Source organism: Corythoichthys intestinalis, chromosome 9 (assembly GCF_030265065.1).
Source record: "Corythoichthys intestinalis isolate RoL2023-P3 chromosome 9, ASM3026506v1, whole genome shotgun sequence".
NCBI classification, from domain to species: Eukaryota; Metazoa; Chordata; class Actinopteri; order Syngnathiformes; family Syngnathidae; genus Corythoichthys; species Corythoichthys intestinalis.
The window spans coordinates 16016574-16033576 of record NC_080403.1 but is presented as its reverse complement, the minus strand read 5'-3'; the positions used below and the strand labels follow the sequence as shown (position 1 = coordinate 16033576).

At 38.4% G+C, this 17003-nt stretch overlaps 1 protein-coding gene across 2 annotated transcripts in view; it reads right to left on the bottom strand.

The window, feature by feature from the left end:
• Window positions 1-700: 700 nt before the first annotated feature.
• The window catches only part of rbl1 (retinoblastoma-like 1 (p107)), a 44125-nt gene continuing 27822 nt past the window's right edge, over window positions 701-17003 (bottom strand). For both annotated transcript variants that reach the window (XM_057846490.1, XM_057846491.1), the window contains exons 14-20: window positions 13312-13524; window positions 13010-13215; window positions 12371-12547; window positions 4807-4878; window positions 4541-4726; window positions 4155-4319; window positions 701-1871 (exon numbers count right to left, since the gene is read on the bottom strand). In XM_057846490.1, the coding sequence (XP_057702473.1) occupies window positions 1677-1871; window positions 4155-4319; window positions 4541-4726; window positions 4807-4878; window positions 12371-12547; window positions 13010-13215; window positions 13312-13524 (1214 nt within the window). In that variant the 3' untranslated portion in view covers window positions 701-1676. The remainder of the gene's footprint in view (window positions 1872-4154; window positions 4320-4540; window positions 4727-4806; window positions 4879-12370; window positions 12548-13009; window positions 13216-13311; window positions 13525-17003) is intronic.

Genomic DNA, 17003 nt, shown 5'->3' with positions numbered 1-17003 from the left:
GGCGGTGCTCTCCGGCGTTTCATGGTTTACATCTTCAAACCTTGGTTCTCGCTCAGTAGTTGTTGTCGCTTAGATTAGGAAAAAAAAAAAAAAGTATATCCATCTTGTTTCTTCTGTCCTCAGGTGGTTTTGGCCAAGCAAAGCAAATGACCGTCTCTAAGGTGCTAGTCATTTGATCCGTTCCCAAATTTTTTTTTACCCATAATAATTTTTTTTTTTGGTCATTTCATTCATTTTTGCTGTTTGTTTTATTGCTTTACAACTTTTATAGACATTTTACTGGCAAAGTCTTAATTTTAAATTCATATACTGGAAAGTCAATTAGATGCAATGACATTTTTGGCCACCAGGGGGCTATGACCCCCCCCCCCCACCCCCCCTTAATCATCGCATATGAATATTTTCAATATTTCTTATCATGTTATTTGGAATATGTATTTTTGAATTTAATTTAAAAAAAAAAAAAAAAAAAAAAAAAAAAACGAGGTTTTTTTTTGTTTCGTTAAAGCTATAAAGTTAATATTCTCCAGTTTTTGGACTATGAAAAACTTAAATTTTGTACCAAGTGATTTTCGCAGGCCTCACAAAATCATGTGGTGGCCACATCTGGCTCATGGATCAGCAGTTTAATACCACTGCTGTAACTTGACAGTTTGAGACAAATCCAAATAACCTTTTTCTTTTAAGTAAGCCCCAGTCAAAAGAATCAAAGTATTTTTAATGTGCAGATTGGATAATAGAACAATGTATTTTATCATTATTACTTGAATTTTTTTTTTTTTTTTAAATGGCTTTTCCCAAGCCAACGTAAAAGTTCCACACAAACAATGACAATTAAATAATCACTCAAAACCTAAAAAAAAAATGTTAAAAAACTTTTGACAAAGGCTTGTAAGCATGCTAACTGTTAGCATTGCGGGCGCACAGAACAAATTGACGTCTATTGGCATCAATGGCAGTGAATGGATTCCATTGTGTTAACCCTGCGATGCCTGAATTTACATTGAACATCTACATATACAACAAAAAGCATTGGGGAAATAAGTACATATAAAATAGAAATAAAATAATATTGAAAAATACAACTAAAAATTGGAAAATTCTTAACAAAAATACAAATTAAAAAATAAATAAAATAGAAAATGGATTAAAAAAATAATTTATGTTTAAAACACCTGTTTTATTTTGTTTATAAAACTCAAGGGCTGCCATTGACGGCACTAGAATCTTATCAACTTTGACAGGGAGTAAACCAGTCAAAATGGATTGGACGCTTAGCGCCAATGAAACGTGAGTCATTCTTCACACTTTGGATGAACTGGACATCTATAATAAAATAGAAAAGACAAGAAAACAAAGACATCTATCCTGGTCAACGGCAGGCAAGGAGTTAAAAAATGAATGAACGAATTTTTAATATTATTTCAACTTCTTTTTAATGAATTTTTTTATTTTTCATCGATGTCTTTAAAAAAATATTAACTTAATTTTTTTGATGAATTTATTACTGATTTTATAATTTGTGGCTTTAATTTTTCCAATTTTCTATAATAAGCATTTTTGTATTAACACTATATTTTCATATACTTATGTATTGCCCCAATGCTTTTTTTGATGCAAATATGTTAAATGTAACTTGAGGCACGAAGGGTTTAAAAGCTAGCGTAGCAATCGTGTCAGTGGCTCTGTCGTTCCGACACGACGTCCTGCAGCCGTTTGAAGAGAATGTCGGCGCCGCCGCCGTCGGGGCAGGCTCGCTTGCTGGGGGAGTGGCACGGCGGTGTGGCGGCAGCGGGCTGGCCCTCTGCGGTTAGCGCGCGCTTGCGCCCATTGCAGCCCTGACGCAGCATGCGGTTTATGTCAGACAGCTCCTGAGCCAAAAAGAGGGTCCACATTAGGGCCGTAACTATCAACGGCTAATTGGTGAGCAAGTCAATCCACAACTACTTTGATGCGCAATGAATGTTTGTTGACCTCAAAATGGTGCAATCGCGCTTTTCCGAGTGCTATACTAGTTCATATTAATTACCTTCGCCCTAGGTGAAACATAAAGAAGCGGAGATGATGTACTTGGTTCACTTTTGTTGGTTGTGTTTTTTTTTGTGTGCAAAACAGAAGAGGTGACTATATTTTGGGGTCATGAGGTCAAAAAGGTCAGAAAAGGAATTTTCCGATGAAACAACTGTGAATAAAGAGATTATTATCAAACTTGCTGGAGACCTTTGTTATATACATTGAGAACAAAAGAAGCAAAGAAATTTGGGGGTCATGAGGTCAAAGGCCACAGAGATCGGAAAAGGAATTTCCAAATGAATCAAGAACTGATAAAGAGATTATTCTGAAACATGCAGGATATGTTTGAAGTAATAATCGGAAAAGGTGATGCATGGACTGCATCAATTGATAGGACAGCTCCCACAGACATTGCGCCACACCTTCCCTTAGGGGGTCGACACAGGCAGAACGTTCAGTAGGCTTTCACTGTGCTAAACTCGAACACATGCTGCGTTCCACCTTTCCTCCAGAAATGTGGAAATAGGACGTTTTTTTCTGCATACAAGCAGGCAGGAGTGTCTCAAGAGTGATTTGGTCGAAGATTCAACATAATTATTATATTTAATAGTACCATGCAGGCACTTTGAAACGCGTTTTTTTTTTTTTTTTTTTTTTTTTAAATCAATGGATAAAATTAGTCTAATTTTGGCTTGAAATATTATGTAAAATGAATGATAACTGCCCGTTTTTTTATTTTAACCAAGAATCCAGACTGTATTACGTTCATATCTATAGAAATTCCGCGATTTAAGCATTTATTTACAAGAATTGTCAAGTAAAAAGCTCTTTGTCTTGTGACAGCCGTCATGTTGGATTACACAATCCCGTAACTTTTGCTTGAAATATTTACATAAAATGAATGATAAATGCCTGTTTTTTTCTTTTAACCAAGAATCTAGACTGCTTTATGCTCATATCTATAGAAATTATGAGATTTAAGCATTTATTTACAAACATTTTCAACTTAAAAAACTGTTTTGTGAAAGCCGCCATGTTGGATGACACATTACCGTAATTTTTGCTTGAAATATTTGCGTAAAATGAACCATAACTGCCCGTTTTCCGCTTTTAACCACCAATATAGACTGTTTTACGTTCATATCTATAGAGATTCCATGATTTAAGCATTTATTTACAAGAATTTTGACTTAAAAAGCTCTTTGTTTTGTGACGGCCGCCATGTTGGATTACACAATACCGTAATTTTTGCTTGAAATATTTACTTAAAATGAACGATAACAGCCCGTTTTTTGCTTTTAACCAAGAATCTAGAATCTGTTTTACGTTTATATCTATAGAAATTTCGCGATTCAATAATTCATGCCATGTTGTATTTTGTATTTTGTAATTCAACCTAAATAAGTTGTGATTGTATATAGAAAATGCAAATTTTGCTATTGTTGAGTAAAATTAAAACGATTTGAAAACGATGTGAAAACAGTGATTTATCAGCTATTAAAAACTTGCACTTAATTTTAATAAAATTTAAGTTGCTACATTATATGATAAGAATTGCTATTGATCCTGAAAATATACGTAATTATCTCTGTATTTGGTGATTTTTGTGCATCTAGCGTAACATTTGAGAATTTTATAGCCATTTAAAGTTTTGTTATACTTGTATAAAAACAATCAGGATTTTATTAGGAAATGACTTTAAAATTTTTTATGTCGCTGCTCATGGAGACTCATATATATGGCTAAGGGACGTGCCTGTTTTGGTTTTACGTCGCTAACGGCTTTGGTTTTGAAAAAAATGAATTTTATTTTTGGGAAATAGGCCCCCGGATTGTCCCCGAGCCCCGACAACTGATAGCGAAGTCTATGTGTGATGAAATTTTGGGGTCAAAGATCAGAAAAGAATTCCTCAATACCTCAAGAACAACTAAAGGTATTATTATTAAACATGCAGGATATGTTTGTGACATGAAACAGATGAGATGATTAAATTTGGGGTCATCAGTTCAAAGGTCAGAAAAGGACTTTCTCAAGAACAAAAACAAAAGTATGATCCAGTATATATTATCACCATATTGTCTGATTTTTTTGTTGTCAATGAAAGCAGAGGATTATTCTTCTAATGAATTTAAATGGGTTACCTTCGACGGGCTGCTGTTGAAGCGATAGGTGAAGGCGTGTGGCGCGGGTCCTCCCGCGGACCCTTTGTGCGGGGACACGTACAAGGAATGGCGCTGAGACACGCGGCGGGGAGAAGGAGGGTGGCAACGCACCGATGGGAACGGAGAAAGTGGTGGAGCGTCTGTCTAAAGGCAAAAACAGAAAAAGAATATAAGTCGATACGGCCTGAAATGTCAAAAATATTTTTTTTTTCACCAAAAATTGGATTTACAATTTTTTCTGATTAAAGGTAACATTGACTGGAAAATGCAACTTCTGGAGAAATTGCGTGGGGAAGCTGTGCATTTCCTGCAAGATTTGAAATGAGCAAAAACCTACATGAAGTACACTAAAGAATAGCACATACTCTGTTATCAAATGAGGCGTATCTCAAGGCGTAGCTTTTCATCTTCAGCACGTAGACGTTGTTATAAAATTGAATGAGGTCGCCGCGTTCTTCCTGGCTTTCCGTGGGCTCCGCCTCCATGATGTCGTCCGAGGATGACACATCCCGCCGCCCGGGAGAACGCTGCAAGAGGACGCTGCGGTACACCTGCAGACAAACCCAGCAAATCCGTGTAGCCGTAGCAACGGGCAAAGGCGGGCCAGACGGGCAGGTAGGCGTGGCCTCACATGGCTGCTAGCTTGAGGTTGGCTGCGGTAACACTTCATGATGTCTTGGAACGTGTGCGTCTCTTTAGAGATCTGAAAGCAAAAATACGCGTCCACTCCTTTTTAAAAACGCATTTGTGAAAACTTGTATTTACACCACATTTTTTTATAATTTCAATAAAATTATACTAATATACGGCAGAAAACATAGACAAGGCTGAAATAGCACTTTCTGCTTTTGCACTCCTCTCTAAAATAAACTGCTTTATTTTACGCCAAAAGAACTGTTGTTTGATAGAACAACATGTCTATGTATACGCTGCCATAGCAGTTTCATGGCGCATTAAGCTGTTTTTTACTTTGTTTTTTTACTTTTATTTTACTGTTTTTAATTTGTCTGTTTTACCCTGGAGACCCCCGTTTGCAGACACCACGCAAAAGCTTTTGTTTCAACCCAGCCATAAAAAGAAGGTAAGTAATTATATTTATTCTTCGAAATGTTTCGAAATGCTTCGAAAATTTTTTAGCTTGGAATCATTAATTGATTTCTAATATTCAGTATTTTAAAAAACAAACCCAAAAAAAAAAAAAAAAAAAAAAAAAAAAGAATTTATAAAATTCACTCGCATAACTTTAAAAAAAAAAATTATGTCACATTGAAAAAAATAGTGTCTCTAAATAGGTCACAGATATCTACCCCATAACCATCACTTAATTGTATTTTTTTTGTTACTGTCGCATTTTCGCCAATATTTTAGATGATCGAAACAAAGAAAAATTGATAAAAGGATAAATATTTGAAAAAGAAAATCTTGACGACTCCTTGATGTCTGTGATTTCTACATTGCAACCCTTGTTATATTACCATGCTTCACCCATAAAATCCCTAAAAAGTCCGGCTGTGCCCATTCACAGCTGTGCCTTGACACTCGGTGAGACATGCTACTAGAGCTGAAACGAATACTCGAGCAACTCGAGTAACTCGAGTTTAAAAACTGATCCAAGTAGCTTTATTTACCTCGAGTAATCGTTTATTTTGACAGCTCTAAGCATCACGTTTTGCTCGGACTACTTTTAATGCGGGACGCGCTCATGTCACTTACGTAGAGGAAGAAGAAGAGGAGAAATTTTTTTTACTGCAGTCGACAGCCGCTACAAACGACGCCGACGTTGCTAAATACTAGCCCGCACGATGCTAGTTGGTAGCAGGTAGTGTCTAATTAGTCTCATAGAGATCAAATGTATGTTGAACTAGATGCGAATGACAGACTCGGCCGCGTCTGGGTAGCGGTAGTAAACAGGCGCCATCTTAAAGCAGTAGAGCGCTATGCGCTAATAAAGAGCGCTAAGCGCTAATAAATAAGATTAACGTAACGTTAGCCCCGCGAAGGGCTAGGTTTCTATTAATTATGACCACTGTCGATGCTTGGCTAACGTGTCTTACATACAGGCTTTAACATAACATAGCGATGTGGAGTGATGAGGGTGTAAAATAAAAACTTAATAATGCTAACTATCAATTTTAGCTCAGTAGTCATTGCTGGATAAAACACCAAGTAGCACTGGTCCCTAACGTGCTCCAATAAAGCCTGTATCATACATTTATTTTGAACACTGCAAAAACTCAAAATCCTATCAGGACTTACAGTTTAGACTAACTTAAAACTTAACTAGAACTTAAAAATGGCTTGTCACAAATAGAAATTCAATGGAAACACGTGGGGAAAAAAATCTAACTTTTAAGTTATGTGTGTTATCAAGCGTAACGGCATTTTTAGGTATATATATATATATTTTTTTTTTTTAATAAGATCTAAAGGTTTTTTGAGTGAAAGCAGTGAATTAGTCTTTTTTTTTTTTAAATTTTAGTTACATCTGAGATGCAATTGTTGGCTGTTTTCAACAATATACATTGAAAATAAAGACATTGATTGACTGAAAAAGGTTCAAGATTAGATGAAATGTCTTGTTTTCTCATATATATTTATAATTGCTCTTCACCCAAAAATATATTTGTTTTATCCGATTACTCGATTAATCGATAGAATTTTCAGTCGATTACTCGATTACTAAAATATTCGATAGCTGCAGCCCTACATGCTACACAGAGTTTTTGGACCGAAATACGGTAAGTATGCGATAATGTCTCCTTGAAATTACCTCGAGTCAGGGTTAAACACTTTTTTTTTTTTATAAATGCCCTCATGTTCAAAATTTTTCTTCCCCCAGAAAATTGAGATTTTAAGCTTTCCAATGATGTATCACACAAGCATATAGGACAATTTTGAAATTTGGCCAAATTGGGTGTCTCAGAGCAGAACAAGTCACCTGAGTGTTTTCCGCAATATACAAAAAATATAGTGTAGTAAAACAGTCATCATGTTACAAAAATTGAAAAAAAAAAAAAAACAATGATAAAAAAATGTCTTAAAGTGCTTCTATCGAGCACTAAACCCTAAACTTTTGTCGTGTAATAATGCAAGGATAAACCTATATATGGACTGCTGTTAGGTTTTGTACTGCGAGGTAGCAATATGTGACTGCTGCCTCCACCACAAGTTATCTTATTTCAAATAAAATCATTGTCATTTTTTCTTTTAAGCTGAAATTCCTTCTAAAAAAATTAGCATATTGTGATAAAGTAAATTATTTTCTGTAATGTACTGATTAAGGGTGTAACGGTACATGTATTTGTATTGAACCGTTTCGGCACGTGGTGCTCGGTTCGGAACGGAGGCATACCGAATGAGTTCCTGACGTAATGTGACCCTTACTTTTCGAGGCTGTGAGTCGATCGGGTTACAGTTTCTTTGTGTAGATTATATTGACTCCGTCCTCTCTACTATAATGAGGACCAACACGGTAGGACAGTATAACCCAGAAACGTCAACGGCGCAACAATGTGGTGGCCGCCGCGAGAATGCAGTGAAACGCGGGCGTCAAAGTCAATCAGCCAATGCACACCAGTCGCAGTGCGGCCGCGTGTTAGACGGGTCCCAGAAGCGGCTCGACACGACGCACGCGAAAAGAATGGCAGAGTTTATTATTTGACGTGAGACACGACCCTCCTGCGTCAATACTACTACCGGTAGCTAGGATCGGGCTGGAAGTCACTCGTGTAAAAATACTGTGGATACTAGTGGTGTCAACAATAATCGATGCGGCGATGCATCCCGATGCGGGGCATGGACGATTCGATTCGATGCGGGCAACAAGCCGAATCGATTCAGCGCATTTTAAAATATATTAGTACGTTCAAAAATCTTCCCTGCGCAATTCCGGTGATGCAATGGATTTGGTTTCCCCATTTGTATTATTATTGTCATGTTTCATTTTTTTACACACTGCATAACTCTGGTCAAGTTTCCCACCAACCTCATAGAAGCCAAAATGTCTCCAGATGTCAGCTTTCAATGTCTTAGGTGCATCAAGAATCTTTCTTGCTCCCTCTTTCTCCGCTTCAGCCATTGTTATGTTATGTCCTATCTCTTAGAGGTTAGATCTTGTGCCCGAACCCGAACGGATCGGGGCCAAAATGTTAAGCATTCACGGTTGGGTCGGGCCGCCCCGCGCCAGACAAATAAATTATTTAAAAAAAATAAAAATAAAAATAAAAAAAAAATAAAAAAATAAAAATAAAAAAAAAAAAGGATAAAACCGAGAGCAGGCTCTCTCTCTGTATTGTGCATTTGGTTGTGCACTCACATGAAGCAGTGGCGCCGCCCGCTTTTTCTTCTCCGCTGTGGCGCTTGCGATTCGTTACGAAAGACACTTTTATTTATGCACACAAAGGCAACACAAATGTGATCCTTTTGAATCCTCTCCTCTGTGTGTCTGCAAACTCGTTTTTTTAAATATATATATATTTAACTTTCCCAGCGTTATTTCATTGTGTAATGATTTTATAATGATCACAAAAATATGTAGACTATTTAAACATTAAGAAAACTTGCGTTTTTTTTCTGCCAACTGAGAATTCGTTACGAAAGACACTTTTTTATTCACACAAAGGCAACACAAATGTGATCCTTTTGTATCCTCTCCTGTGTCTGCAAAATCGCATTTTTTTTTTTTTTAATATTAAACTTTCCCAGCGTTATTTCGTTGTGTAAATGCTTCTATAATGATCCCCCAAATATGTAGACGATTTAAACATTAAGAAACATGCGTTTTTTCTGCTATCTCGAAGAAATTAAAATAAATTGCTGCTGCGTTTTTTTTTTTTTCCGCGTCACTCCAAGCCGGGTCGGGCTTCAATACCAGCGGGCCGTGTCGGGTCGGGCTGGATTTTTTAGGCCCCATCTAACCTCTACTATCTCTCTGCTCTCTCAATTGCAAAAAAAAAGATATTTCCTCATGTTGAAACAGATTGTTATGGCTGCTAAAATGCTGCTGCACTTCATTTTAATTCATTATTTTTTATTGTTATGTGGTAGTTACTGATTGCATTTCTAAGTTGATAGCACATATATAGTGGGCTAGGCCTACATTTTACTTTTGTTCTACATTGCAATTTAGTTGGATGTTTTGTTTGCAACTGAACTGATCCCTGGATTGATATTGCGATAAAGATGCTGCTGCAGTACAATATTTTCTTTGTCGCTTTCTTTAATATTTACTTGAATATTTTTATCGATGGGTTGTTGTGACTAAAATACAGTGACTGTTATTACTGATTTTGCACAGGAGTTCAGATGTTGCACTGTGTGAAAGGCTGCTACTGTGTGTAAAAAAAAAAAAAAAAGAGAAAGCCCTGGTCTCATTCAAAGCACCAATTAAATGCTGTGATCTGTTTTTTGCTTTTTTTAAAATATATATCTAAAAGTATTTTCATTTGACTTCAACCAGGAGTGACACAAGAGCCAATAAAAAGTTGTTTAATGTCTGACCGCTTGTGTTGCCTCATGATTCACGAAAAATATGCTTTGCTTTAGAATTTTAATGCATCCCAGGCTTTAAGGCATCGCGATGCATTGCCGAATCGAGCCGAATCGAACCGTGACCCTCTGAATCGAATTGAATCGAATCGAATCGTGGCCCTCCGAATCGTAATCGAATCGAATCGTGAGGGCAGTACCGATGCACACCTCTAGTGGATACGGTCGATTTTCAAACTAATATTGCAATTGTAACCCACTTTTTGAGTCCATCAGATCTCTTGAGTGGTAGATCGGGGCACAGTTGACTTGTCTTTGTTGATTTACTGCTGTCTTCTCTGCTATAATAATAACCAACACGGCCCCGTGTTCAATACGAAACCCTCCTACCACAACAAAACAAGTAGGAACTAATATTCACATAGGAACTAAAGTGAAACAACATAAAATATACAATACTACATCACATTTGTAAAATATAAACACATAATAAAATAAATAGCCCATTTAAATAAATAAAATAAAATAAATTGAAATGAGCTTAAACACCTGTAATTAAGTAATAAGAATAAAACACACATCCTGCTTACACAATTAAATTAATTTCTGTGTGGCGCTTTAACTTGATAAAATCCACCAATAAAGCTTTTGAAACCCGTTCATAAGAAGAAGAAAAAAAAGATTCATTGAGGCATTTCATCTGTAAAATACATGTTAAAATCTTTGTCATTGGGATTGCTTTTCTCTTTAGCACAGGACTTTTTTCTTCTTTCTTTCAGAAAGAAAGCTGAGCAACACGCGGGGTCTGAAAGGCAAATTGTTGTTGGAATATCTTTAAATACCCGCTACTTTTTGAGCAGAATTCTAGCTTTGTATAGGCTAATGTTCCGACTGTTGAAAGCACAAAGGTGTGTAATAAACAACTAGCACATTTAGATTTTGCATTGTTTTCTTACTGTACCGAAAATGAACCGAACCGTGACCTCAAAACAGAGGTACGTACCGAACCGAAATTTTTGTGTACCGTTACACCCCTAGTACTGATAAACATTACTTTCATATATTTTAGATTCTTTCACACAACTGAAGTAGTTCAAGCCTTTTATTGTTTTAATATTGATGATTTTGGCAAAAGAGTAAAAAAAAAAAAAAAAAAACCAAAAATCCCTTTTTTTGAAATAGGGATTTTTGGGTTTTTTTTTTTTTACTCTAAAAAACTCAACCTTCAATGAATTATATCAGCTATGCACTCAATACTTGGTCGGGAATCCTTTTGCAGAAATGACTGCTTCAATGCGGCGTGGCATGGAGGCAATCAGCCTGTGGCACTGCTGAGGTGTTATGGAGGCCCAGGATGCTTGGATAGCGGCCTTAAGCTCATCCATAGTGTTGGGTCTGGTGTCTCTTAACTTCCTCTTCACAATATCTGATTCTCTATGGGGTTCAGGTCAGGAAAGTTGGCAGGCCAATTGAGCACAGTAATGCCATGGTCAGTAAACCATTTACCAGTGGTTTTGGCACTGTGAGCAGGTGCCAGGTCGTGCTAAAAAATGAAATCTTCAACTCCATAAAGCTTTCAGCAGATGGAAGCATGAAGTGCTCCACAATCTCCTGATAGCTGGCTGCATTGACCCTGCCCTTGATAAAACACAGTAGACCAACACCAGCAGCTGACATGGTACCCCAGACCATCACTGACTGTGGGTACTTGACACTGGACTTCAGGCATTTTGGCATTTCCTTCTCCCCAGTCTTCCTCCAAACTCTAGAACCTTGATTTCCGAATGACATGCAAATTTGCTTTCATTCGAAAAAAGTACTTTGGACCACTGAGCAACAGTCCAGTGCTGCTTCTCTGTAGCCTAGGTCAGGCGCTTCTGCCGCTGTTTCAGGTTCAAAAGTGGCTTGACCTGGGGAATGCGGCACCTGTAGCCCACTTCCAGCACACGCCAGTGCACGGTGGCTCTGGATGTTTCTACTCCAGACTCAGTCCACTGTGTCTGCAGGTCCCTCAAGGTCTGGAATTGGCCCTTCTCCACCATCTTTCTCAGGGTGCGGTCACCTCTTTTGGTTTGCAGCGTTTCCTGCCACACTTTTTCCTTCCCACAGACTTCCCACTGAGGTGCCCTGATACAGCACTCTGGGAACAGCTTATTCGCTCAGAGATTTCTTTCTGTGTCTTAGCCTCTTGTTTGAGGGTGTCAATGATGGCCTTCTGGACAGCAGTCAGGTCGGCAGTCTTGCCCATGATTGCTGTTTTGAGTAAGGAACCAGGCTGGGAGTTTTTAAAAGCCTCAGGAATCTTTCGCAGGGGTTTTGAGTTAATTCGTTGATTCAGACGATTAGAGGTTAGTAGCTTCTTTAGAGTACCTTTTCATGATATGCTAATGTTTTGAGGATTTTTGGTTTTTCTTAGACTTTTTCTTTTGCCAAAATCCTCAACATTAAAACAATAAAAGGCTTGAACTACTTCAGTTGTGTGTAATGAATCTAAAATATATGAAAGTCTAATGTTTATCAGTACATTACAGAAAATAATGAACTTTACCAGAGTATGCTAATTTTTTGAGAAGGACCAGTATTCATTCAACTATTTGTCTTCATCTTATTGTTATAATTCTTTTAAGTGGTGAATATAGATCCAATTAGACATCTATCGCCGCTATTGGCAGCCAATGAGTTAAAACCACATCTGGAGCATGACTGACTTTGGCAATGATGTAGACAGCGCAGAGCAGCATCTGGTCCAAGTGTCGGTCCCTCATGAGTTCAGTGGCGTGGACAAGAGAATGCTCCAAGCCCGTCCAGATCTTGGCGCGCAGCTCAGACGAGATGTCCAGCCTGGCGCACAGATCACGGAGACGCACGCTGGCCAGGTGGTACAACTGCCGCAAAGGTCAGATTTCAACAAAAAACACTCCACAGTGTAGTGTAGTGTGTGCTGTGCAATATGGGGAAAAATGGATTGGCCGTCAAAGGTAGAAAATAAGGTAAAAATCCTCTGGATAAAACGCCCCACCCACCAATGAGTTTATCACTGTTTGACAGCCAATCCATTTGATGCAGGAAGGTGGCAACAAATGAAAGTTCATTCGCACACACTAACAACATGGCCGCTCTGAGGCCATCAGGACAGCCATTTTGGTAGGGGTGATCAAAGGTCTTTTCATGCTTCTGACATGAACTAAAACTAGTTCATCACTTGTGAACGTTCAATCCATTTGAAGTCGGAAATCGTCACATTAGATTATTCATATGGACAGGATGCTTAGCACCATCAACGGTGGCCAAAGAATTAATGTTAAGTTTATTGACACAAAATAGCAGAGAGCACCATCGGTTCATACCTTCCTGAAGAAGAGCGCCAGAGATCCGGTGCGTTGCGGCCGCCCGCATCCGGCAACCTGGCTTTCGGACGGGGTGGGTGACGCCGGAACAGCAACGGGAAGCGGGCGGCCGGGTGACGCCGTCAGGAGGAACTGAGCCGTGACGCCACTCGACGTGTCGCACGGCTGGACGGGGATTAACGTGATGGTGCGTTCGCCACCACCGCCTGCGCGTAAAACTCGGTCAAATGTGTCCACCGATATATTGATTGGATCATCCTTGAATTGTCAAGTCCTTCAGTTTAGAGGTGATTGACTCCAACCTTGCAGCGGTATACTGAGCACAGTGGTCTGTCCCGCCTGGGGTCCGATCTTGAGGGTGCCGGCGGAGCTGAGCGTCAACCGCTTAGTGGGTGACGTGACGGCAGCTGCGGCCACCGTTGCTGGCGGGTCATCGCCGAACAGCCGGCGCTTGGCGCTGCCTGCGGTGGGAGAGCTGTAGCGGTCCTGTACCGCCAGCGGGGACACTGGAACTTCTACAAATTAATCAATAAATAAAAATGTTTTCTAGCCAATGTCGAGAGAAATCTGTTTTTTTTTTTATATGAACGAGTGGAAAAAATAAATAAAAATGAAGAATAAAAGCTTTATTAAGTATTGCTTCTTTGGTATGACTTATTGGGCACTGGCTGCCGTTGACGTAGACAGACTTCCAATCCCATAGCATCCAATCATTCATCTGTTGTGAAGTTCAACTACATCACTAGCAGATGTCAATTCAATCAGGCATGAAAATGGGTCAGGGGTTAAAAAGGTGAGAAAGGTGTGGAGGAAATATGTTCCGGCGTTCTGCACAAAATGTCCGCCGTCGGCAAAACGTCCTACATGTGGCGAATTTGACCATTTTAATTTTTCACATAAGGCTTAATATTCGAGTTAACGGGGGTTTAATTAGTTGAAGGAGTTGATTTCAACCACCATTGACTCGCGCAAGCTTAGCCACTCCGGAGCCCTGAAACTAACAAATAACTGTCAAACTGCACAGAATTTGTTCAAATCATTTCCAACGACTAATTAAACCCCGGCTAACTCAAAGATTAAGCCTAATGTAAAAAATTCTGAACTTCCCCTTTAAAATAAAGACCATTGAATATGGCCCTTAAAATGTTGTCTATAAAAGTTTTAGAGCAATAAAACAAACAACACAAATGAATAAAATGAACAGGAATCCTTCAAAGTATTTCATAATGGGTCCAAATTATTTTTCGAACAGATCATGTGACAATAGAACCTTAGAGACAGCCGTTTGCATTGCTTAGCCAAAACTACAGCTGAGGAGGCAAGATGGATATTTAGAATTTCTTTAAACCTAAGCTTTCAAAACCCTCAACAACAACTGAGCTTGAACTGAGGATTGAGCACGAGCAGTATCAAAAAGTCCTGGCTGTCGTGTTACCTGTTGTGCTGTAATTCCAAGTGGTGCTTGAACTGGATGCTTATAGCGGTGGACAGTCTTTTTGAGCCAGCGCAAAGTTTGCAGCGCACGGGGATATTTTTGTTATCTTTACTGGACAAAAATGTGAAGTAATGGCTGTGTTTCCAGTGTGCAAATGCAGCCGTTTGTAGTATATCTCCTGCCTATTTCATTGCATCCTGGCGAGGTAGCAAGGCTATGTTGTTTTGGCCGCAAACTCCCAGCGCTCACGCATCATGGTAATACACGATAGGCCTGAACGATATATCGTTTAAACATCGCCATCGCGAGGACGTGCGATAGTTTTTTCATTTCATTTTTATAAATCCACAAACGTTTGTTTTGAGCAAGGAGCGAGAAGGAGAGTGCACACAGTCTGTCATTCTCTCCAGCTCGCAGTCATCCGCTCCTCCCCCTCCCCTGCTAGAGCGGAGTGGAGGGAGGAGGGGCCGAACAGCAGAGCGGAGGGAGGAGGGGCCGTTTTCAAAGTGAAAGCAAGCAATCAAGCAGCACGTTTAATAGGGAAGACTGTCTCCAAAAGGAGTTTTGGAAGTATTTTGGCTATCGACAAGAATATAAGGAACAAAAAACAGCCCTGTTGACAGTGCCTCGCCATGGTTGCCTCAACAAGAAGTAATCCGTCGAACATGTGGGACCATTTAAAACGCAGGTATCTATGCATTCCTGCTACGAGCTTCCCATCAGAGGCTTTTTAGTACAGGTGGGAACACTGTTACGTGCCAACGTTGTTGTCTCAAGCCTGCAATGGTGGATAAACTAGTAGTCTTGGCCAAAAACCTATGAGACCCAGTTGAGAATTGCTGAGCAAGGAAGGTGGACGATATGCAGACAAATACATAAATTTGGGAGTTAAAATGGTTCTGTTATTCATCAGTTATTTGCTGTTATTCGGTTCAATTATTTACAAGTTCAATTGAGTTTCTGTTTCTTTTATATTTAAATTAACTGTAAATCGTATTTTTCAAATAACTATAGTACAGCTGCACATAAAGTTTTGATACTTAATATTTTTTAAATATTTTTACAACTTTGTTGCAGTTTTGCAGTTCTATATTGTTATATTTTGTGTAAACAACTCAGGGGACTAATGCACTTGCACTTTTGACAGATTTAATATTTAAGTTCAAATATGTTGACAACTTTATTGTTTTACTGAGGTTCTTATTTATTGTTATAGTTTGTGAACAACTCTTATTTGTCATATTTAATATTTTTGTTCAAATATGTTTACAACTTTGTTGTTATTTTACCGAAGTTGTTATTTATTGTTATATTTTGTCAAAAACTCAGGGGACGAATGCACCTGCTCTTTTATTTGTCATTTAATGTATTTGCTGCTGTTGAAGTGTCAAATATTGTGTTCAAGAAATTATCTATTTTGTGCAGACATGGCTTCCTGGATCCCTTCATAATAATACAGCAATCTTAATCATTCACAAATGAAACGGTATTATATGAATACACTGTGGTCACGGTGTGTCATGCAAAGTATTTCCAAACAGCTATTCAAGTCATCTAGTGAATATTTCTTTAAAAAATTTTTTTTTTTTTTTTTTTTTTTACTATCGCAATATAATATCGCAATATATTGCACACCTAAAAAAAAATCGCAACAATAGTTTTTTCCAATATCGTTCAGGCCTAATACACGAGACCCTTTTTGTTCCATCTCCGATTAAAAAATGTGACGTGATGTCACTCCCATGACTACAGTATTCTTCATTCTACACACATTATGGGGCAATAACAAAATAGTAACGCACAGGCATCAAGGAAAGTAATTTTACTCAGATTACTGATTTAGAAAAATGAACGCGTTAGATTGTTCTTTACTGAAAGAAAGTAATCAGATTAGTTACGCATTACGATACCGCGTTATTGACAACACTGCTTTTATATTACCGTTAAATACACAAGCTTGACGCTACCTTAACGGGAGCTATTTTTTCACCGGACGCTCCGGCAGTGTTCAACGCAAGCTGCAACGAACGGCAATAACTTTGTCATACCACAAAATATGAAAACGAAAACCATTACTCACTAAATTCAATATGCTGGCAAATGCATTCATCTAAAAACAATTGGGAGTGATACTTTACCTCCTCCAGCGAATGTGAATTTGTGCTTAGTACATGATCATCTCTCGCAATTAGCACTCTTTGACGCTCTTTTTTTTTTTTTTTTTTTCTTCCCCGCATACAAACTTGTTTCTCTCTCAGCGGCTGTGATTAACCTCAATGAAGTTGCTGTCATAGCTAAGCCTTGCCTATCATTCGTCTTTGTAAGTTTTTAGCAACTTTGTGTATTGAATTTGAAAGGAAAATGTGTGTTTTGTTTTTGACGAACTTTTTCATGAAGCTAAACTGTTGAAGCTACTCACATGTGGAAAAATACGAGTGTACAACGTTTTAAATGTATTCATTTGGTATATTTCAGTTACCACGATTTGAGAGATCAATAAATTGAAGAATTTACGCCTTGCGTTTGAGTGCTTGTTTTTGGGTTTGCTGGAATAGCGTC